This window comes from Aotus nancymaae, unplaced genomic scaffold (assembly GCF_030222135.1).
Source record: "Aotus nancymaae isolate 86718 unplaced genomic scaffold, 86718_ANA_hifiasm-v0.15.2.pri h1tg000029l, whole genome shotgun sequence".
NCBI lineage: Eukaryota > Metazoa > Chordata > Mammalia > Primates > Aotidae > Aotus > Aotus nancymaae.
In genome coordinates, this window is record NW_026988442.1 from 8571347 (window position 1) to 8594379 (window position 23033).

General features: G+C 44.4%; 2 protein-coding genes across 4 annotated transcripts in view; both read left to right on the plus strand.

Annotated features, from left to right (window-relative positions):
* Positions 1–1024: 1024 nt before the first annotated feature.
* On the plus strand, positions 1025–15242 carry FASTKD5 (FAST kinase domains 5). The gene is made up of 2 exons (XM_021665761.2): positions 1025–1116; positions 12505–15242. Exon 2 carries the CDS (start codon positions 12695–12697, stop codon positions 14987–14989), a length of 2295 nt encoding a protein of 764 aa, XP_021521436.1. The 5' UTR covers positions 1025–1116; positions 12505–12694; the 3' UTR covers positions 14990–15242.
* Positions 1029–23033, plus strand: part of UBOX5 (U-box domain containing 5) — a 46329-nt gene continuing 24324 nt past the window's right edge. For all 3 annotated transcript variants that reach the window (XM_012455339.3, XM_012455342.3, XM_012455341.3), the window contains exon 1: positions 1029–1116. The gene's annotated coding sequence lies outside the window, so the exon portion shown is untranslated. The remainder of the gene's footprint in view (positions 1117–23033) is intronic.

Sequence of the window (23033 nt, forward strand, 5' to 3'; positions counted from 1 at the left end):
GGTCTGGAACACCTGGGATTACAGGTATGAGCCACCTCGTCTGGCTAATGCATTGTTAAAATTAGCCAGGTGTGGTGGTGCACGCCTGTGGTCTTAGCTACTCAGGAGGCTGAGGCAGGAGAATCACTTGAACCCAGGAGGTTGAGGCTGCAGTGAACCATGCACTCCAGTGAACCACTGCACCGTTGCACTCCAAACTGGGCAATGAAGCAAGACTCTGTCTCAAAATAAATAAATAAATAAAAATAAATACAGGCATTGTTTTTCTCACTGTACAGGCTTAGAGAATTTATGTGAGCTGGGTGCAGTGGCTCATACCTGTAATCGCAGCACTTTGGGAGGCTGAGGCAGGAATATTGCATGAGCCCAGGAGTTTGAAACCAGCCTGGGAAACAAAGGAAGACACTGCCACCCCTGTCTCTATGAAAATAACAATAATAATGAATTTATGTGACTTCCCAAGGCCATAAAACCCTGAGTGGTGCTCCTCAGATTTGAACCTGTGTCTAAGCTACTTTTTTTTTTTTTTTTTTTTTTTTTTTTGAGATAGAGTCTTGCTCTGTTGCCCAGGCTGGAGTGAAGTGGAACGATCTCGGCTCACTGCAACCTCCACCTCCCGGGTTCAAGTGATTCTCCTGCCTCGACCTCCTGAAGAGCCGGATTAAAGGCGTGCGCCACCACGCCTGGCTAATCTTCGTATTTTTAGTAGAGACAGGGTTTCACCGTGTTGGCCAGGGTGGTCTCGAAATCCCGACCTCAGGTGATCCGCCCACCTTGGCCTCCCAAGTGCTGCGATTACAGGTGCGAGCCACCGCGCCGGGTCTAAGCTACTGTATGACTTCCAGAGTGATGCATCCAGGAAGGTGTTTTCCCTCTTCAGGTCCTAGACTTCTCCAGTCTCCTGAACAACGTCCTCCAGTGGAAAATGCCCTTGGAAAACGCTAACAGAGTCTTTTGAGCCTCAGCCGCACCCGTCACTCGCGCCGCAGGCGGAAGTAGCGGACAGTTGGCCGGAAGTGAGGCTGTGAGGCTCGAGTTGCTGCAGGAGCGTCCGTGTCGCCGCAACTGGCGGGGTCCCGGGTTTGTTGTTGCGGCGCCCACCTTCAAGAGGATCAGGTGAGTGGCGGCGGCCGGGAAAGAGGTCGCGGCGGCCGCCTCCTGCGCTCACGACCGACCTGGGCCTTGGCCTGTGCCTTTTGCCCTGCCGGCCCGTCTAGGGCTGGCGCGCACCGAGGCCTGTTCAGCGTTTCTTGGCCGGGGTTGCGAGTACTTCTCGCAGGCCTGGCTGTGGTGAGAACTTGAGTGATTCTCGCCGCTCCTGACTTTTGTGACCTTTGGCAAAGGGCTTATCTAACCCTTGATTTTTCCTTTGTGAAATGGAGATCGTAACAGTACTTGTCTCTCGGTGCTGTCATGAGAATGTAGTGAGATGTTCTGCCGTGCCTCTCATCACACTTTGATGTGCCTGCGAATCGCTTAGAGATTCTGATTCTGTAGGTTTGGCGTGGGGCCTGAGATACTGTGTTCCTGACCAGCTTCCAGACGAGGCTGAAGCCTCTGGCCCGCAGACCACACATTGAGTAGCAAGGCCCTACAGTATTTTGCTTAGTACTTGGGATGCGGAGTCTTCAGTAAACATCAGTATGATAGGATATATACTCCCGCCCCCCTCCCCTCATTTTTTAGCAGTTTCTAAGGGTAGTATTGATGGCCTTCTCCCCTTTGTTTCTCTCCGTGGGTAAGAATAGTTACTCTTTCTCTTTCTTTGCAAACCATGACACAGCTCTTCTGTCTTGATTCAGGGAACTTGGGGTCCCCTTATATCAAATATGTTCATCAGTCTCCTCGGGTGGTGCTTCACTGATCAGGCCCTTGGACAGTGCTTCATCCAGTGGAGCCGATAGCCAGCTGCATTAGCACCAACTGTGGCTGACGTTTTGTGCTCCAGTCATTTGTTGCTGCTGGAATCTGAACTCACGTTTTCTCCACTTTGTGAATAGTAAGAATGGCCGCCTTTCCAGAACTAGATTCTGGAATGATCTTGAATGATCTTGAGCAAGTCCTCGGATGATTTTGCTACTACCTGGTAGACTAAAATAAAATCTGAAGAGTCTGTGCTGCATAACAGAACTGAAAAAGTGAGGCCTTTGGCTGTTACGCAGGTCTGATGCTTATTAGTCAGTATGATTTTCTTTCCCATCCGTTGGTTTATTTTGCTAGTCCCTAATAAGGCCTCGCCATTCATCCTGTGTGCATAAGTTAACTTTGATATAAAATAATTCCAAGGTCAGGTGCAGTGGCTCATGCCTGTAATCCCAGCACTATGAGAGCCTGAAGTGGGAAGATTGCTTGAGCCCAGGAGTTCAAGACCAACCTGGGCAATATTGGGAGACTCTGTCTCTACAAAAAAACAAAACAAAAAGCCAAAATTTAGCCAGGCGTGGTGGCACGCTTGCAGTCCAAGCTACTCGGGAAGCTGAGGTGGGAGGATTGCTTGATATCCTTGAGCGATCTTCAATGAGGGGTGGGGGGTGGTGGAGGATGCCGTGAGCTGAGATTGCACCACTGCGCTCCAGACTGAACAACAGAGCGAGACCCTGTCTGAAAAAAACAAAAGGATTCTGAAATTCCTTCTTTGCTTGTCTGAAATACTGTACTATACAGCCTTGCAAATTGTAAAAGCAGATAAAACCCAGTGTTTGTTGAGCTTTCAGTTACGGGACCATGCAGCTGCTTCTCTTTACCTGCCTGGATTTTATAATTTCTCTACAAGTCCCATTTAGATGAGTTGAGAGGACATGAGTGCCTACTCCCTGTTGTTACATGGAGAGGTTTTCTAAAGACAGGGTTTTATTAAACCCTTTAAAAGCAGTAGCTCTAACAGAATCATCTATAGGGCTTAGTCATACTATATCCATCCATATCCTTCTTGCCATTCTGATAGAGGAATAGCAGAGTCTTAGAAGAGAAACGGGAGGGCTGTATAGCTGAAAAGTTTCACAAATTGTGATATGCTATTTTTTCTCCTATCAGCATGGAATCTAGAACAAAGAGGAAGGAATGGATTGCTAGACTTAGTAATTTTAGTTTGGCTTAGACTTGCGAGTGACACTTGACCTAAACACCTTCGCACTAGTGCTTCACCTTTGCAGTACTGGTAGACTCCTATCATAGGCTCTGCTCCCATGTGGAAACGGAAACACAGAAGAGTCTAGCCCAGTTAACGTCCACGTTAACAGCTAAGAGTCCTTACTGTCAGTCTCTAAGCCCTCAGTAGGGACTTTGAAGTTTTGTAGATTTTCAGCAGGAGACCTCAGTGCCTAGAGAAAGTTCATTTATTTTGCCTTTTTTTTTTCTGGGTAGAGACAGGGTCTTGCCATGTTGCCCAGACTGGTCGGTCTCGAACTCTTGGCCTCAAGTGATCCACCTGCCTCGGCCTCCCAAAGTGGTAGGATTATGGTCATGAGCCACCCTGCCTGGCCAGTTTTTTGCTTTTTTTTTTTTGAGACAAATTCTCATCCTGTCGCCAGGCTGGAGTGCAGTGGCACAATCTTGGCTCACTGCAATGTCTGCCTCCAAGGTTCAAGCAATTCTCCTGTCTCAGCCTCCCAAGTAGCTAGAACTACAGGCACGTCCCACCACGCCCAGCTAATTTTTGTATTTTTAGTAGAGATGGGGTTTCACCATGTTGGCCAGCATAGTCTCCATCTCTTGACCTCATAATCCGCCCACCTTGGCCTCCCAGAGTGCTGGGATTACAGGCATGAGCCACTGTGCCAGCTGCCTTTTTAATTCTCAAGGTTGCTCAACAAATTATTTGTTGAGACACGAATAGGGTTGGAGTGTTCATTTATTTGTGGCAATTTTATTGGGACATAGAAAGGAAAAGTGTTAGAATTGAGGGATCAGATCTGGTAATTGGTAAATTGTATGTGTTTAAGGTGTCATATACTCAGTCTACAGTTAGCATAGCTGCCTTCCTCTGCCTGGCCCCACTCCTCTAACTTCTGGATCCTAGTTTAAAATGAAGGTATTTGGCCTTGCTTAGACCTGTATGTGGAAGGGAGAAAGGTAAGATGCTTCAGTCCTGTGAAATCACATCATTCAGGGAGGTTTGGGCATTGCCTTTTGGAACTGACAGTGTCCAGGTGTCTCTGAGGCTCTACTCTGTTTTGTTAGGACCCCTAAAAAGGAGATGGGAAGAAAGGTATACTTGGGGCACTTAAACTAGGAAAGGAGCTTTGTGAAATCATATCAGGTATCTTCGAACTTTTATTGAAAAAAGTTGGGTGCAGTGGCTCATGCCTGTACTCTCAGTACTTTGGAAGGCTGAGGCAGGCAGATCACTTGAGGCCAGGAGTTTGAGACCAGTCTGGCCAACATGGCAAAACCCCGTCTCTACCAAAAAAAAAAAATTAGCTAGGTGTGTTGGCATGTGCCTATACTCTCAGCTACTTGGGAAGCTGAGGAAGGAGAATTACTTAAACCAGGGAGGCAGAGGTTGCAGTGAGCTGAAATCACGCCGCTGCACTCCAGCCTGGGCAACAGAGGAAGACTCTGTCTCCAAAAAAAAAAGTAAAAAGTTTTAATTTAACCCTGAGCATCTCATAGTGTTCTCTTTTTAGCTTTCTTATGGATTCTCTGGGAGTCCTTGAGTGAGGAACTAACCCTTTCAGGTGTGTTTTCACAGTCTGGTCAACACATCCTGACTGCCTCTTCTTTGTATTGTCTTTTCTCCCTACTGTTCTTCTCCGCTGCTTCTGTATCTTCCTTGTTTCTCTTTCCTTTTCCACAGTACTCAAGACCAACTACTGAAGTGGCTCGATTTCAGATATATATATATAGATATGGTTTCTATAGAGTTACTGTAAATGTTGCATGGTGAAAAAAATAAGTAGCCACTGTTTACCATTTGTAGGTTGTCCCTTCATGCCTCTAAGATTCCTTATTTTGTTATCATTTCTGTTATTGAACATCTTTAAAGAAGTTCTACAGATAGTAGAAAGTGCTTGCACTAGAAATAACTTTTCAGTATTTTCTTTGTATATTAAGTTACTTCATTCATTATCTTGAACAATACCATAATATCCTGCTAATACATGCATTTTGTAAATTTAATTTTGGTCAAAATTGTACATGTACATGGTTTAAACAGTCAGATAGTTCAATAGAGCTTGCAACACTAAATACTAGTTTCCTGTCCTCCTCCTTTTTTTTTTGAGACAGAGTCTCGCTCTGTCACCAGGCTGGAGTGCAGTGGCGACCTCAGCTGACTGCAACCTCTGCCTCCCAGGTTCAAGAGATTCTCCTGCCTCAGCCTCCCAAGTAGCTGGAATTACAGGCACCCACCACCACGCCTGGCTAATTTTTTGTATTTTTAGTAGAAATGGGGTTTTGCCATGTTGGCCAGGCTGCTTTTGAACTCCTGACTTCAGGTGATCCACCTGCCTTGGCCTCCCAAAGTGCTGGAATTACAGATGTCAGCCACTGGGCCCGGTCAGGTTTTCTCCCTTTTTTGGTTCCATTTTTACTCCCCGGAAGTACTTTTTTTTTTTTTGAGATGGAGTTTCGCTCTTGTTACCCAGGCTGGAGTGCAATGGTGCGATCTCGGCTCACCACAACCTCTGCCTCCTGGGTTGAGGCAATTCTCCTGCCTCAGCCTCCTGAGTAGCTGGGATTACAGGCACGCACCACCATGCCCAGCTAATATTTTGTATTTTTAGTAGAGACAGGGTTTCACCACGTTGACCAGGATGGTCTCGATCTCTTGACCTCGTGATCCACCCGCCTCGGCCTCCCAAAGCGGAAGTACTTTTAACTACTCAACTATTTCTTTTGCCATTGATTACTGTATTTCTTTTTCCTTTTTTTTTTTTTTTAATTTTTTTTGAGACAGAATCTTGCTCTGGAGTGCAGTGGTATGGTCTAGGGGTAACCTCTACCCCTTGGGTTCAAGCAATTGTCCTGCCTCAGCATTTCCAGTAGCTGGGATTGCAGGCATGCACCACCACACCTGCTTAATTTTTGTATTTTTATTTACTTATTTATTTTTTGGGATGGAGTTTTTTTTTTTTTTATTTCTATTTATTTATTTTTGAGACAGGGTCTCACTCTGCCACCCAGGCTGGAGTACAGTGGCATGATTTTGGCTCATTGCAACTTACGTCTCCCAGGTTCAAACGATTCTCCTGCCTCAGCCTCTCTAGTAGCTGGGATTATAGGCACGTGCCGTCATGACTGGCTAATATTTATATTTTTAGTGGAGACAGGGTTTCACCATGTTGGCTAGGCTGGTCTTGAACTCCTGACCTCAGATGATCCTCCTGCCTCAGCCTCCCAAAGTGCTGGGATTACAGAAGTGAGCCTCTGTGCCCAGCCTGATTTTTGTGTTTTTAGTAGAGACAGGGTTTCACCATGTTGGCCAGGATGGTCTCAATTTCTTGACCTTGTGATCCACCTTGGCCTCCCAAAGTGCTGGGATTACAGGCATTAGCCACTGTGCCCAGCCTGTTTTCTTTATTTTTTATAGAGACAGAGTCTTGCTGTGTTCCCCAGGCTGGTTTCAAACTCCTGGCCTCAAGTGATCCTCCTGCTTCAGCCTCCCAAAATACTGGGATTACAGTTGTGAGCCACCACACCGGGCCAATTATACTTTTTTATTATGGGGCTCTAGGTCTCTTGTATCATGAATCTCCCCCTACCCCTCTTTTTCTCACTTTATCCTCCCAATATAGGTTTGCTCATAATTTTTGGTTAGGTTAATACCAAGATTTATGTTATTAAAATTGTGTTAGTATTATTCTCAACTGAATAGGGAGTATAATATGATAACATTCTCTTTCTTTCTTTATTTTTTGAGACAGGGTCTCTCTCTGTCACCTGGACTGGAGTGCCATGGTAGGATCACAGCTCACTACAGCCTTAACTTTTTGGGCTCATGCAATCTTCCCACTTCAGCTTCCTGAGTAGCTAGGACCAAAGGTGTGTGTCACCAGGCCTGGCTAATTTCTAAATATTCTATAGAGGTAGAGGATCTCACTACATTGCCCAGGCTGGTCTCAAACTCCTGGCCTCAAGTGATCTTCTCACCTTGGCCTCTCAAAGTACTGGGATTACAGGAATGAGCCACTGCATCTTGCCTGTGATGACATAGTCTATCTTGTATAACTTTTTTGTCTTCCCTAGCATTAATAATTTTTGTTACTGTTGTTATTAGCATGGCTTTATATCTCATCTCTTGATCGTGCCCAGATTATCCAGTAGAAGTATGATTCTCCTCTCTTGGGTACTGTCTGTGTCTTCCAGCATGAGCTAGTTGCTCTTTATGTCTGCTCACAGCTTCTGTCCTGGGATCTGCCTTCATCTTTTTCCTGGAGTTTACCTATATTTCTCTGTATTGAACCCTAGTTTCTGGATCCCATATCTCTACTGCCAGCTTTTAGGTCTTCAATTGTGGTAGCTGTCTTTAGTTGGATCCTGCAGCATCCCACCAACTCTTTCCTTCATGTAGATTTCAGCCTTTGAGGTCTTCTCTTTCTTCTTTTTTAAAGTATAGGTTGAGCATTCCAAACCTGGAACTCCAAAATCCAAAATGCTCCAAAATCTGAAACTTTTTGAGCACCAACGTGATACTCAAAGGAAAAAAATCACTGGAGTTTTTCAGAATTTGGAATTTTGAATTTGGGATGCTCAACTGGTAAGTATACAGCACATAGTCCAAAAACTGAAAAAATTTAAAATCTGAAACACTTCTGGTCTCAAGCATTTTGGACAAGGGATACTCAACCTGCAGTATAAACCATAGTGATAGTTAGAATCCTAGACTGTTAGTGGTGGAAAGAACTTTGAGGCTCACCTAGTTCTAACCCTCCAGCTCCCTAGAGGCACCTGGATGCCCTAGAAGACCATAGATTGTTCAGCCATCCCACCCCCTACTGCCCCGCGAACCTGTGTTTCCTGACACCCGTTCTTGTCTCCCTAGTACACCAGTAATGTGGGCTCGGGAGTCAGACAGTCTTTAATATTTGGCTACACTCAGTCCCTTAGCTGTATAACTCTTGGCAGGTTTCTTAATCTTGTGGTCTCTCTCCCATCAATAATATGGGGAAAATAAACTTACATTACAGAGATATTATAAGGATGGGAACTAAGGCAGATAAAGCAGCTTTTACAAGGCTCCAAGCCTTGGCACAGAGGAGGCCCTCAGGCAGCCATAGCTCTTGATATTTCCATCTTGGATCTTAGCCTTTATTTTTACAAATCAAAAAGAGTCGCATGAATTCAAAACACTGGAGCTACACCAAACACTGATGTTCTAGGAGATGGTTCTTTTATTTCCAGACCACGTACAGTAATTTCATTAAGTACTCTTCGGTAGAATTAATTGAAGTAATTTTAATTATTTAATGTAGTTTTAAAATTAACATCATTTATAGAGATATTTGTTAATTCTTGTTTATTTGCTGTTTGTTCCACTGAATATTTGTGTGTACTTTCTCATGTTGATGCCTGCCACATATTTATCCTGTAAACCAGCCTCCTTCTGGACAGACATTTTCAGTTTTTTTTGCTTTAGTTTAGCACTTTTGTAAAAAATAGGGCCTTTAAAGCTATTTTTTAGGATCTACTTTCTTGGTTTTTTTTTTTTTTGAGACAGTCTTGCTCTTTTGCTGAGGGGACAATGCAGTGGTGCAATCTCGGTTCGCGGGAACCTCCGCCTCCTGGGTTCAAGTGGTTCTCCTGCCTCAGCCTCCCAAGTAGCTGGGATTACAGGTGCACCACCACGCCTAGCTAATTTTTTTTTTTTTTATTCACCTGGGTGCAGGTGGGCTAAGGCCAAAAAGGGCATTAGCCTTTTTAAAAGAGGGTTGTCTTTTTCCCCTTCTTCTTATATTTGCAGGCTTTTTTTTTTTTCTTTTAAGACAGAGCCTTGCTCTGTTGCCCAGGCTGGACTGCAATGGCTCTATCTTGGCTCACTGCAACTTCCGCCTCCCAGGTTTGAGCCATTCTCCCACATCAGCCTCCCAAATAGCTCAGATTACAGGCATGCACCACCACACCTGGCTAATTTTTATATTTTTAGTAAAGACAGGGTTTCGCCATGTTGGCCAGGCTGGTCTCAAACTCCCGACCTCAGGTGCTCCACCTACCTCCACCTCCCAAAGTGCTGGGATTACAGGCGTGAGCCACCATGCCTGGCCATTAATTTTTGCATTTTTAGTAGAGACAGGGCTTTGCTATGTTGGCTAGGCTGGTCTTGAACTCCTGACCTCAAGTGATCCGTGTGAGCCACCGTGCCTGGCCAGGATCTACTTCCTAAAATGAGATGAAGACTACAGATTTGAAGGATGTATGGCTTTAATTGCACATTGTGGTGGATTAAATTAAATTCCAAATTCAAGAGTAGGTCTTCTTAAAAGCCCTGTTCTGTCAACTGGAGATTTCTATTACCTGCTATCTCTGTCTTTCTTTTTTTGAGACAGAATCTCTGTTGCCCAGGCTGGAGTGCAGTGGCACCATCTTGCCTCACTGCAACCTCTGCCTCCCAGGTTCAAGCGACTCTTGTGCCTCAGCCCCCCAAGTAGCTGGAATTACAGGCTTGTGCCACCCCACCTGGCTGGTTTTTGTATTTTTAATAGAGATGGGGTTTCGCCATGTTGGCCAGGCTGGTCTCAAACTTTTGACCTCAAGTGATTTGCCTGCCTTAGCTTCCCAAAGTGCTGGAATTACAGGCATGAACTGCTGCACCTGACTATCCTGCTGTCTGTTTCCACCTTTCTTGTGCTGCAGTATTAATTGAGTTTCCTAATGACTATTTTGAGGAATATAATCTTCAATTATCATCTAGATATTAAAGAAAAAAATATTTTAGTACTATTTTTCTACAGTTTTAAAATTTTTAATTAAATTTTTTTTTTTTTTTTTTGTAGAGACAGTCTTGCTGTGCTGTTCAGGCTGATCTCAAACTCCTGGCCTCAAGCAGTCCTTCCACCTCAGCCTCCCAAAGTGTTGGGATTACAGGTGTGAGCCACTGCACTTGGCCACGTTTTTCTAATTTTTAAAAAGCAGGCCATCTGCATTTATAGAAATAGTAGTATGTAGCAGAGATCAGCAAGCTTTTTATGTAATGGATCAGACACTAAAAATGCTTTTTAGGCCTAGCTATGTTCTGAAAAAGCCTTGTTTACAAAAACATGTGAAGAGCTAGATTTGGGCTCCAGGACATAGTTTGCTGACCCTTGACCTGAACCATAGCTTTGATGGGCAGAATGGTCCACAGGTGGTCAGGCACAGTGGCTGACGCCTGTAATGCTGGCACTTCAGGAGGCCAAGGTAGGAGGATCACTTGAGCCCAGGAGTTCGAGACCAGCCTGGGCAACACAGTGAGACTCCATCTACACACACACACACACACACACACACACACACTCTCTCTCTCTCTCTCTCTCTCTCTCTCTCTCTCTCTCTCTCTCTCTCTCAGGAGGCTGAGGCTGAAGTGGGAGGATTGCTTGAATCTGGGAGGTCAAAGCTGCAGTTATCATGCCACTACACTCTAACCTGGGTGACAGAGTGAGATTGTCTCAAAAAAGAAAAAAAAAAAAGAATGGTCCACAAGCCACAGTAAAGAACCAAGTGTACAAAAATTTAGTGTGAGAGAATTCTGCTCTGATTCACACAGAAATTCAAACATATGTTCCTGCCATCTAGAGAAGCCTGTGTAGCTGGGCTACAGGAACAGAGCTACTGGCCTGCCCTGCTGTCCTTTGGTTCATGGGCTATGGGCTCTGGAAGAAAGTGGCTGACAGCAGAGTTGGGCAGGCTTTTCAGAAAATCATTCTGGCACCCTTGGAACTTTTATGGAGTTTTCTGCAGCAACAGCCCCGTCTGGTCCATCAGTTGACAACTCAGGTCTCCTTGGGTCTTGCTTGTTAGGCTTTGGCACTTAAGTGGAAAGAGAAAGAATAAGCATTGAGGAAAGTGAGAGCATAGCAGAGTCAACGTCATAGTCTCTCATGGTTTCTGCCATGGGAGAAAAATGGGCATTGTACTGCTCATAGGCAGAATAAAGAAGTAATTAACACCCGACTCACTGGAAATATTGCTAAGCTGCCTCCTCCAGATGTCAGCAGGGCAGTTGCATCAATTGATGTTCCCTGAACCCTGAGCCCAGCTTTAAGGTACTCCTTGCTTCCCACCTGTGAAGTAACAGTGAGCAGACCCTTAACCTTCTGCTTTCTTCCACCAAAATGAGTGAGTTTTTTAGTGTACTTTATAATTACACCACTATGCTATGTCTACTCTGTAATAGTGACTAAAATTCTGTTATAAGCTTCTTGGAGTGGAGAGTAGGCATCTTCTAAAAAAGTACGAGAACAGCATTAGAATGACAGGGTTTTGTAATTAACAGTTTTGCACTGTAAGAACAGGGGAAGTTATTGTGGATATAACAAATTAAATCTTTTTTTTGAGACAGAGTTTTACTCTTGTTTCCTAGGCTGGAGTGCAATGGCCAGATCTCAGCTCACTGCAACCTCCTCCTCCCAGGTTCAAGCAATTCTGCCTCAGCCTCCTGAGTAGCTGGGTTTACAGGCATGCACCACCGTGCCTGGCTAATTTTGTATTTTTGGTAGAGATGAGGTTTCTCCATGTTTGTCAGGCTGGTCTTGAACTCCTGACTTCAGGTGATCCACTCGCTTCAGCCTCCCAAAGTGCTGGGATTACAGGTATGAGCCACTGCGCCTGGCCTTTTTTTTTTTTTTTTCCGCCCAGGCTGGAGTGCAGTGGTACAGTCTCGGCTCACCACAATCTCTGCCTCCCAGGTTCAAGTGATTCTCCTGCCTCAGCCTCCTGAGTAGCTGGGATTACAAGTGTGTGCCACCACACCCGGCCAATTTTTTGTATTTTTAATAGAGACAGAGTTTCACCATGTTGGCCGGGCTGGTCTTGAACTCCTGACCTCAAGTGATCTGCCTGCCTCGGCCTCCCAAAGTGCTGGGATTACAGGCGTAAGACACCACACCTAGCCTGCGAATTATCTCTTATACCAGATCCCACTTTTTACTTAGTGCTATTAGCATAGCAGTTTTTATAAACATTCTTATTCTTCAGGTAGGACCTGTATGCCTTGATATCAAAGAGATGGAATGAGTTTCTCACTTTCGTTCCCAGCCTTCTTTCTAGAGATCTGCCTTCCTTCTTCCTGTCAAAGGTTAGTGAGCATCATCTCTTCTCTAGCTGTTACTACTTGCCTTGTACAGTGAAGGAAGTCTGGTGAGCAGCAGTCTATGAACTGCCCAGGGGTGCCCTGGGTTGGGGGTTTTCCTAGGCCTTTACGTAGAGCACACAATTTATCCTTGATATATGTTGTCATGTGATTTAGGTATTTACTAGCATTGAACTTCCTTGAGTGGACAGCAGTGTAGTTTCAATCTATTTTTTATAATGTGTAAATTTGGGTGCTCTTATAGGTGGAAGCCACTCATTCTTCATCTACCCTTTTTTCAGTATCTGGCACCAATTCTGACCCAGTCATTTGTGATCCCTGGCTCTTGTGATATGCCGAAGATTTCCAGGCAGTTTTTGTGGAACACCTCCACGCCCAGCTCTAATCAAGCACCATGTAAACAAGAAATTGCCTGGTCAAACCTGTGAGGACTGTATTCTGACTGCCAAAAAGATCACTACTGACACCAGAATGGCAGCTACTCCCAAGTTGTTAAAACTTTTAGGACACCGAGCATTTCGCAGTCCTTTTGCCTCCTGCGCAGCCCGAAGTGTGGCATATTGGAATGTGAGCAGCACACAGCATGGGGGACCACACCCTCCAGAGCACACTAGCCTCTGCCATTCTGCCAAGAAAGCTAAGAACATTTGTAGCACCTTCTCTTCTTGGAATATCCTCACAACCAGCAGTGCCCACCGAGGTTTGGAATTCAGCAAGGCTTCTTCCTCTGAGGCCAGCACATTGCAGCTGGGCTCACCCAGGACCACGAGAGTTGTTGAAGAGGATGTAGAAGTTTTTGATTCCTTTGAAGACACCCGAGTTTTTCTTGAGCTAAGACCAGAATACCGTCTTCACAGCTATAACGCATCCGAGACTTGTCAGCCCCTGTCTGTTTCAGAAGGTGAACTAATTTTGCACAAAGTTACAGTTTATCAAGATCATCTCCAGGCTCAAGTCATTGCTGATTATTTGTGTAAGCTGAGCTCTTTGCCTCCAGAGCAGCATTCTGCCTTGCTGGGCAGTACCAGGTTTGCTCTGCTCTGCCAGCTGAGTGTGAAGAAGATAGAGCTCTTTGATACCCAGGATCTCATCAGTATTTTAAAAGCTTTTGTAATTTTAGGAATCCCTCATTCCCATTCTATGCTAGATGTATATGAGACCAAATGTTGCCATCAGGTATGGGAGATGAGTGTGGATCAGCTCCTTTTGGTGGCCGATCTCTGGAGGTGCTTAGGCCACAGAGTACCTCGGTTGTTTAAAATTTTTTTTAGTTATCTTAATTTGCACTGGAAAGATATATCCTTGTCCCAGCTAGTTCACTTAATTTATGTTATAGGTGAAAATCGTCAGGTATCCCAGGACGTAATGCAAAAATTGGAATCATTGATCCTTAAATATATGGATTTGCTCAATTTAGAGGAGGTTGGTACCATCTGTTTGGGGTTCTTTAAATCAAATACTAGTCTCTCTGAATTTGTCATGCGGAAATTTGGAGACTTAGCTTGTGCTGACATGCAGCATCTGAGTAGTCACGCCTTAGTGAATATTCTTAAAATGTTCCGTTTCACTCACGTGGATCACATCAATTTCATGAAGCAGTTTGGAGAGATTGCTCCTGAGCGAATTCCTTCCCTGGGAGTTCAGGGTGTCATGCACCTGACTCTTGCCTGCTCGGCCTTACGCTTCCTGGATGAAGGAGTACTGAATGCAGTGGCTGCGTCTTTGCCTCCTAGGGTGGTGCACTGTCGAAGTAAAGATGTTGCCAAGATACTGTGGTCATTTGGAACTCTGAATTATAAGCCACCCAATGCAGAAGAATTTTACTCCAGCCTGATAAATGAGATTCACAGGAAGATGCCTGAATTCAGCCAGTTCCCAGAACACCTGCTCACCTGCCTGCTGGGCCTGGCGTTTTCGGAGTACTTTCCAATAGAGTTCATTGATTATGCTCTCAGTCCAGGGTTTGTCAGGTTAGCGCAGGAGAGAACTAAGTTTGACCTCCTTAAGGAACTGTATACTCTCGATGGTGCAGTAGGCATTGAGTGTCCAGATTACAGAGGCAATCGTCTTAGTGCCCACCTTCAGCAAGAGGGGTCTGAATTGCTGTGGAATTTAGCAAGAAAGGATATGAATTCAAAGCCTGAATTCTTAGAAACTCTCTCTTTACTTGACACCATGTTGGGGGGGCCCCAGTACATCAAGCACCATATGATTTTGCCTCATACCCGATCTTCTGACATAGAGGTCCAGCTTGATGTTAACCTGAAGCCATTACCATTTAATAGAGAAGCCACACCAGCTGAAAATGTAGCCAAATTACGGCTTAAGCATGTGGCAGTCAGACTTACAGATGATTTGATGAATCAGTTACTAAAAGGGAAAGCAAGAGGACATTTCCAGGGCAAAACTGAGTCGGAGCCTGGGCATCAGCCCGTGGAGTTAGAAGATAAGGCAGCTGTACCTTTGGGGGGCTCCCTTTGTAATGTAGCAGATAAACCAGGGGCCATGCAGATTGCTGGCCTATGCCCCCCAGCCTGCATGCAGACCCCAAGAGTGAAGCTGGCTATTCAGTTTACAAACAGGAATCAATACTGCTATGGCTCCAGGAATCTCCTTGGACTGCACAGCATGAAGAGGCGGCAACTGGTTCGGCTTGGCTACCATGTGGTAGAATTATCCCACTGGGAATGGTTCCCAATACTGAAACGAACTCGCTTAGAAAAGTTGGCATTTCTCCATGAAAAAGTATTCACCTCTGCTCTCTGAAGGGCATTTAGGGGCATTTCTATAGCAAAGCTGCAGGTGTATACTGTACTAGGTGTTGCACCATGATTATAAAAGCCAGAATGTAAGTTTGGCAATAAAATAGTCTATTGAGAAAACTTAGCTGTGTCCAAGGCAGATTAGAGCTAGTGTATGTTGCTGTGAATTATAATCTAGTTGGATTATACAAATTGTTGCAAATTTGTACCTGTTACTCTTAGTAAGTAATAAACATCTTAATATGTCCTATGGTCAAGTCCTTGTTGGAGTTTTCTGTTTACCAGCCTTATGTCACAAAGTTTTTAGACTAAAAGTAAAGTCAGACATTGTATAAAGCCAATTTTTAAAAATTTTATTCTTTTCTGGAGACCCTCCCCTACTTACATATATTTTTATTATTTAATTTTTTAAGTCAGTTTTTGTTGTTGTTGTTGTTGTTTTGTTTTTGTTTTTGTTTTTGAGACAGAGTCTCACTCTGTCACCCAGGCTGGAGTGCAGTGGCATGATCTCGACTTGCGGCAACCTCTGCCTCCCAGGTTCAAGTAATTCTCCTGCCTCAGCCTCCCAAGTAGCTGGGACTACAGGCGCGCACCACCATGCCTGGCTAATTTTTGTATTTTTAGTAGAGATGGGGTTTCTCCATGTTTGCCAGGCTGGTTTCTAACTCCTGACCTCAGGTGATTTGCCCGCCTCGGCCTCCCAAAGTGCTGGGGTTACAGGCGTGAGCCATCACACCAGGCCTTTTTATTGAGATAGAGTCTCCCTCTGTCACCCAGGTTGGAGTGCAGTGGTGCAATCTTGGCTCACTGCAAGCTTTGCCTCCCAGGTTTAGGCAGTTCTGCCTCAGCCACCTGAGTAGCTAGGATTATAAGCACCCACCACCACGTGCAGTTTATGTTTGCATTTTTGGTTGAGATGGGGTTTCACCAGCTTGGCCAGGCTGGTCTCAAACTCCTGGCCTCAAGTAATCTGCCTACCTTGTCCTCCCAAAGTACTGGGATTGTAGGCGTGAGCCACTGTTCCTGGCCAAAGCCAGTTTTTAAAAAGTGTTTTTAATATACCATGCTTTTTTTTTTTTTTTTTTTTGAGACAGTCTCACTCTGTTGCCCAGGCTGGAGTGCAGTGGTGCGATCTTGGCTCACTGCAACCTTCACCTCCCAGGTTCAAGGGATTCTCCCACCTCATCCTCCAGAATAGCTGGAACTACAGGCATGGACCACTACACCCAGCTAATTTTTCTATTTTGTGGTAGAGATGGGGTTTCACCATGTTGTCCAGGCTGGTCTCACACTCCTGACCTCAAGTGATCCACCTGCCTCAGCCTCCCAAAGTGTTGGGATTACAGGCATGAGCCACCATGCCTGGCCTATACCTTGTTTTAAAATAATAATCTCATGCTGGATATGGTGGCTCTCACGCCTGTTATCTCAGCACTTTGGGATGCCAAGGTGGGACGATTGCTTGAGTCCAGGAATTTGAGACCAGTCTGGGCAACATAGTGAGACCTTGCCTCTACAAAAAATAAGCAAAATTAGCCAGGGGTGATGGTGTGCCCCCGTAGTTCTAGCTACTCAGGAGGCTGGGGTGAGAGGATCTCTTGAGCCTGGGAGGTTGAGGCTGCAGTGAGCTGAGATAGCACTCCTGTACTTTAGCCTGGGTCACAGAGCAAGACCCTAACCAAAAAAAAAAAAAAAAAAAACCGACCAAGCAAAGGCCAAGCGTGGTGATTCTCGTCTGTAGTCCTAGCACTTTGGGAGGCTAAGGCAGGCTGATCTCTTGAACTCAGGAGTTCCAGACCAGCAACATGGCAAAATTCCATCTCTACTAAAAATACAAAAAATTAGCTGGGCATGGTGATGCACACCTTTAGTTCCAGCTACTTGGGAGGCTGAGGAGGGAGGATCACCTTAGCTTGGGTGGTTGAGGCTGCAGTGAGCCATGATTGTGCCACTGCACTCCCCAACCTGGTTGACAGACAGAGTAAGACCCTGTCAAAAAAAAAAAAAAGCTCTCATAGCTTCACTTACATTTCAGGATTTTTCCTCCAACACATCTTTTCACATACTCTAAAATTCTTATTCTTGTTTACATGTGGTTGATTGTCCTTAGTTGCTGATTCTTCTTGCTTTAAAGAGCCATTTCAGAATTAGTGAACTTAATATATTTCTCTTAGCTCCCTCTTCCACATTTCTACTTGTCTTGCATAAACTCCCCCTACCCTCATAATTTTCTTCTTAAAATTGGACTTAGAATTCATAAGCACATGTTGGGCCAGTGGTTCCCAAGTCTGATGCTTAGGCAGAATTGTTTTCATGGCAAGTAGCTCAGATAGGAAGGAAACATGCTACGTGTTGTATTAGGAAGTCCAGTGGGATTCAGGTTTGGTTGTATTAGAGCACAAACAAGGAGATTGTATATATATAAGTAACATAATATAGAGAACAGATATAATATGTGTGATTTGCAAATAGTTTCTCTCATTCTGTGAGTTGTCTTCACTTTTTGTTTTTAATTTTGTAAAAGTCCACTTTATTATTTTTTCTTTTGTTGCTTGTGCTTTTGGTATCATATCTGAGAAACCATTGCCAAATCCAAGGTAAGGGAGATTTACTCCTATGTCTTCGGATAGTTTGAACTCTTTATATATAGGTCTTTGATCCACATTGAGTTAATTTTTATATGTAGCATGAGGGAACAGTCCAACTTCATTCTTTTGCATGTGGATATCTAGTTGTCCCAGCATCATTTGTTGAAGAGAATATTCTTTCCCCCTTGAATTGTTTTGGCATCTGTGTCAAATCAATTGACTATACATGTGGGGGCTTATTTATAGATTTTCGTTTCTATTCCATTCATCTGTTCTTAGGCCAGTACCACACAATTGGGAAATATGAGTCTTCCAACTTTGTTATTTTTCAATATTGTTTTGGCTACTCATGGTCTTTGCACTTCCATATGAATTTTAGGATCAGCTTGCTCATTTCTGCAAGAAAAGCCATTGGGCTTTTGATAGGGACAGTATTGAATCTGTTGTTTGCTTTGGGGAATGTTGCCATCTTAACAATATTAAGTCTTCTAATCCATAATTATGGTATATCTTTCAATTTATTTAGATTTTTAATTCTTTCAGCAATGTTTTATAGTTTTCAGTGTATAAATCTTACATCTTAGTTTTTTGTTTTGTTTTGATTTGTTTTGTTTGATACAGGGTCTCACTCTGTCACCTAGGCTGGAGTGCAGTGATGTGATTGTAGTTCATTGCAGCCTCAAATCCTGGACTCAAGCAGTGCTCCAGCCTCAGCCTCCCAAGTAGCTGATACTCCAGGTGTACGCCACCATTGCTGGCTAATTTTTCTATTTTTGGTAGAGATGCAGTCTCACTCTGCTGTCAGGGCTGGTCTCAAACTCCTGGCTTCGAGTGATCCTCCCACCTCAGCCTCCCAAAGTGCTGGGGTTACAGGTGTAAGCCACTGTTCCCAGATGTTAAATTTATTCCTAATTATTTTATTCTTTTTTATGCTATTGTAGATGGAATTGTTTTTAAAATTTCTTTTATGAATTGTTCATCGTGAGTGTTTAGAAATACAGATGATTCAGCAGACATGGTGGCTCACACCTGTAATCCCAGAACTCTGGGAGGCCGAGGTGGGCAGATCATTTGGGATTAGGAGTTTGAGACCAGCCTGGCCAACATGGTGAAATCCATCTCTGCTAAAAATACAAAAATTAGCCAGGCATGGTGGTATGCGCCTGTAATCCCAGCTACTGGGGAGGCTGAGACAGGAGAATTGCTTGAACCCAGGAGGCAGAGGTTACAGTGAGCTGAGATCCCACCATTGCACTTCAGTCTGGGAGCCTGGGTGATAGAGCAAGACTCCGTCTCAAAAAAGAAAAAAAAAATTAGCTGAATGTGGTGGCGTGCACCTGTAATCCCACCTAGTTGGGAGGCTGAGGCAGGAGAATTGCTTGAGCCTGGGAAGTGGAGGTTGCTGTGAGTCGAGATTGCACCATTGTACTCCAGCCTGGGCAACAGAGTGACACCCTGTCTCAAAAAAAAAAAAAAGTAAAAACTGAGGTGGGCACAGTGGCTCACACCTGTAGTCCCAGCACTTTGGGAGGCAGAGGTGGGCAGATCACAAGGTGAAGAGTTCAAGACCAGCCTGGTCAACATGGTGAAATGCCGTCTCTATTAAAAATACAAAATTTAGCTGGGTATGATGGTGCATGCCTGTAATTCCAGCTACTCAGGAGGCTGAGGCAGGAGAATCACTCAAATCTGGGAGTCGGAGGTTGCAATGAGCCGAGATTGTGCCATGGCACTCCAGCCTGGGTGACACAGCAAGATTCCATAGGCTGGCGCAGTGGCTCACCCCTTTAATCCTAGCACTTTGGGAGGCCGAGGTGGGTGGATCACCTCAGGTCAGGAGTTCAAGACCAGCCGGGCCAACATGGTGAAACTCCATCTCTATTAAAAATACAAAAAAATTAGCTGGGTGTGGTGGTGAGTGCCTGTAATCCCACCTACTCAGAAGGTTGAGGTAGGAGAATTGCTTGAACTTGGGAGGCAGAGGTTGCAGTGCACCGAGATCACGCCATTGCATTCCAACCTGGGCAACAAGAGCGAAACTCCATCTCAAAATAAATAAATAGTAAAAACCGTCTGCTTGTGCCTAGCACAGTGCCTTGCACAGTGCCTTGCACATGTTAAGCCCTTGGAGAGTGACTTGCCTCCATGTGCTGTAAAACTGCAGGCTTCTTTGGGGCCTTCACCTGTGCCGTGTGGTCTTTTTGCACACCTCTCACTGGTGTGTAACCATGTAGCATGGGCTGGGACAGCTGTCTTTCATTTTAACCAGTTCTAAGAAAAAGGCACATGAGTCAAACTTTTTTCATGGATGGACAGGGAGCTCAATTTAGAAATTATAAGAAGTATTGCACTTCTTTAAAAGCTGAAGTGCCCAATTTATGAAATTGCTCAGTGCATTGGTATTCCACCTACTCTTTAAGGTGAAATGCTTTTCTCTTATTTGACAGGTAATCTTTTCTTCTTCTTTTTTTCCCTCTGTAACCTGTTTGAGCCTAGTCTTTAAAATACATGTGTCTGCCCGAATTACTTTTCAGTACATCTTTATGAGACTCAAAATGAGATTGTATAACACAGCTATGGTAACTTTGTGGGCTGAAGGAAGCCGGATGCTGAGGTGTTCAGAAAGTGTCATGGTCACCTTTCTTTCTTCTAAATTATCCTTCTGTACTTCCCTACCCCCAGGTTCTAAACCTCAACAGCAAAAACAAAAGATATGTTTGGTTGCTTCAAGCTCCAAGGAAGCACAGACAACAATCTTCCAGACAGGGCAACCAGCTCTTCCAAGTTTGCCCAGCACTTTCCTGGTTTTAGCACCAAAAGTACCATGTTCTAGAAAACTCCTTAGCTATGGGTATACCAAAACATTTGGCAACTCAACTCCTGGATCCCTTCTTGGCCCTTCCTGTGCACTTCCCTTTCTGAGCCTGAGTACTGGCAACTGCAAAAAGTACTCTGAACATAAAGCTCAGTCTTTGCTGTCATCCTGAGACCTCAGGCATACATCAACTTTAAATACATAAAAGGAAAAAAAGAACAGCTTATCCCAATACCCTAATACATTGCATATTTAAATTTCTGCATGTCCACCATTACCTCTCAAACTACTTATGTATACATATTCCTAGATGTAGATTTTTTAACAAATGTATGATCATAATTTTTTTTTTTTTTAAAAGACAGAGTCTCGCTCTATAGCCCAGGCTGGAGTGCAGTGGTGTGATCCCAGCTCACTGCAACCTCTGCCTCCCAGGTTCAAGTGATTCTGTCACCTCACCCTCCTGAGTAGCTGAGACTACAGACATGCGCCTTCAGGCCTGGCTAATTTTTGTATTTTTAGTAGAGATGGGGTTTCACCATGTTGGCCGTGTTTATCTCAAACTCTTAACCTCAAGTGGCCCGCCCACCTTGGCCTCCCAAAGTACTGGGATTACAGGTGTGAGCCACTACGCCCAGTGTATGATCATAATACTTCTGTAAGTTTTGTGTTCTTTTTGTTTCTACATACTTTTTTTTTTTGAAATGGAGTCTCGCTTTGTCACCCAGGCTGGAGTGCAGGCCTGACTGTGATCTTGGCTCACTGTAGCGTCCGCCTCTTGGGTTCAAGTGATTCTCATGCCTCAGCCTCCAAAGTAGCTGGGATAACAGGCACCCACCATCACACCCAGCTAATTTTTGTGTTTTTAGTAGAGACTAGGTTTTACCATGTTGGCCAGGCTAGTCTCGAACTCGTGACCTCAAGTGATTCGCCCACCTTGGCCTCCCAAAGTCCTGGGATTACAGGCGTGAGCCACCATGCCCAGCCTATATATAATTTTGCATTTTCCTGCATAGTTATATTATTTATGTGACATGAATGCCAAGACTAAACATGTCATTCAAGTTTGTTTCTTATAATGTGGGCAGTGAGCTTAACTGGAGTCTTCAGTCAAGGCTTAGATCTGAATGAAAAATTTCAAGACTTCTGTGGAAGTACAGTATTTGGATTTATAAGATAAAATTATTTTATTTATTTTATTTTATTATTATTTTTTTGAGATGGAGTCTTGCTCTATTGCCCAGGCTGGATGCAGTGGCATGATCTTGGCTCACTGCAACCTCTGCCTGCTGGGTTCAAGCAATTCTCCTGTCTCAGCCTGGGATTACAGGCGTCTGCCCCCATGCACAGCTAATTTTTTGTATTTTTAGTAGAGACAGGTTTTCACCATGTTAGCCAGGATGGTCTCGATCTCTTGACCTCGTGATTCAGCCTCCCAAAGTGTTGGGATTACAGGCATCTTGTCCCCACAAAGTTCTGGGATTACAGGTGTGAGCCCCGTGCCCGGTGATAAAAGACTTTTTAAATGATAACACATGAAATTCTTGTGATAAAAGTATTCTGTATCTTGACTACAGTTGTGATTACACAACTTTGCACATATAGTAAAATTGCATCCAACTAATTAGATAGGCACACACAAATGAATGCATGCGGACCTGGTGAAATCTGAAAATCAGTAGGTAATTATCAGTATCAGTAGGCTGATTATGAAGTTGTATAGCTATGCAAGATGTTACAGCCAGGCGCAGTGGCTCACGCCTGTAATCCCAACACTTTGGGAGGCTGAGGTGGGTGGATCACCTGAGGTCAGGAGTTCAAGACCAGACTGGGCAACATGGTGAAACCCCATCTCTAATAAAAATACAAAAATTAGCCAAGCATGGTGGCAGGCACCTGTAATCCCAGCTACTTGGGAGGCTGAGACAGGAGAATCCCTGGAAGCCAGGTGGCAGAGGTTGTAGTGAGCCAAGATCGTGCCACTGCACTCCAGCCTGGGTGACAAGAATGAATCTTCATTTCAAAAAAAAAAAAGGCCGGGCGCGGTGGCTCAAGCCTGTAATCCCAGCACTTTGGGAGGCCGAGGCGGGTGGATCCCGAGGTCAAGAGATCGAGACCATCCTGGTCAACATGGTGAAACCCCGTCTCTACTAATACAAAAAATTAGCTGGGCACGGTGGCGCGTGCCTGTAATCCCAGCTACTCAGGAGGCTGAGGCAGGAGAATTGCCTGAACCCAGGAGGCGGAGGTTGCGGTGAGCCGAGATCGCGCCATTGCACTCCAGCCTGGGTAACAAGAGCGAAACTCCGTCTCAAAAAAAAAAAAAAAAAAAAAAAAAAAAAAGATGTTACTGTTGGGGGAAAGTGAGTAAAGCATATGTGGGATCTCTCTGTATTGTTTCTTGCAACTACATAAGTCCACAATTATCTTTAAAAGCTTAATTAGATTTTTTTTTTTTTTTTTTAGATTGCACCACTGCACTCCAGCCTGGGCAATGGAGAGACTGTGCCTCAAAAAAAATAATAATAAAATAAAAATAAACAATTTCTTAGAACGTAGCTTTGAAATCCTTGTGAGATGCTCAGTAATACATTATGCATAGTTCATTTTTCTCCTTCTAAAGAATGCCTCTTCCTCAAAAAAGA

What these genes read in the sequence shown, in the direction of transcription:
- FASTKD5 (XM_021665761.2), top strand. Translation starts at nt 12,695, where the DNA reads ATGGCAGCTACTCCCAAGTTGTTAAAACTTTTAGGACACCGAGCATTT.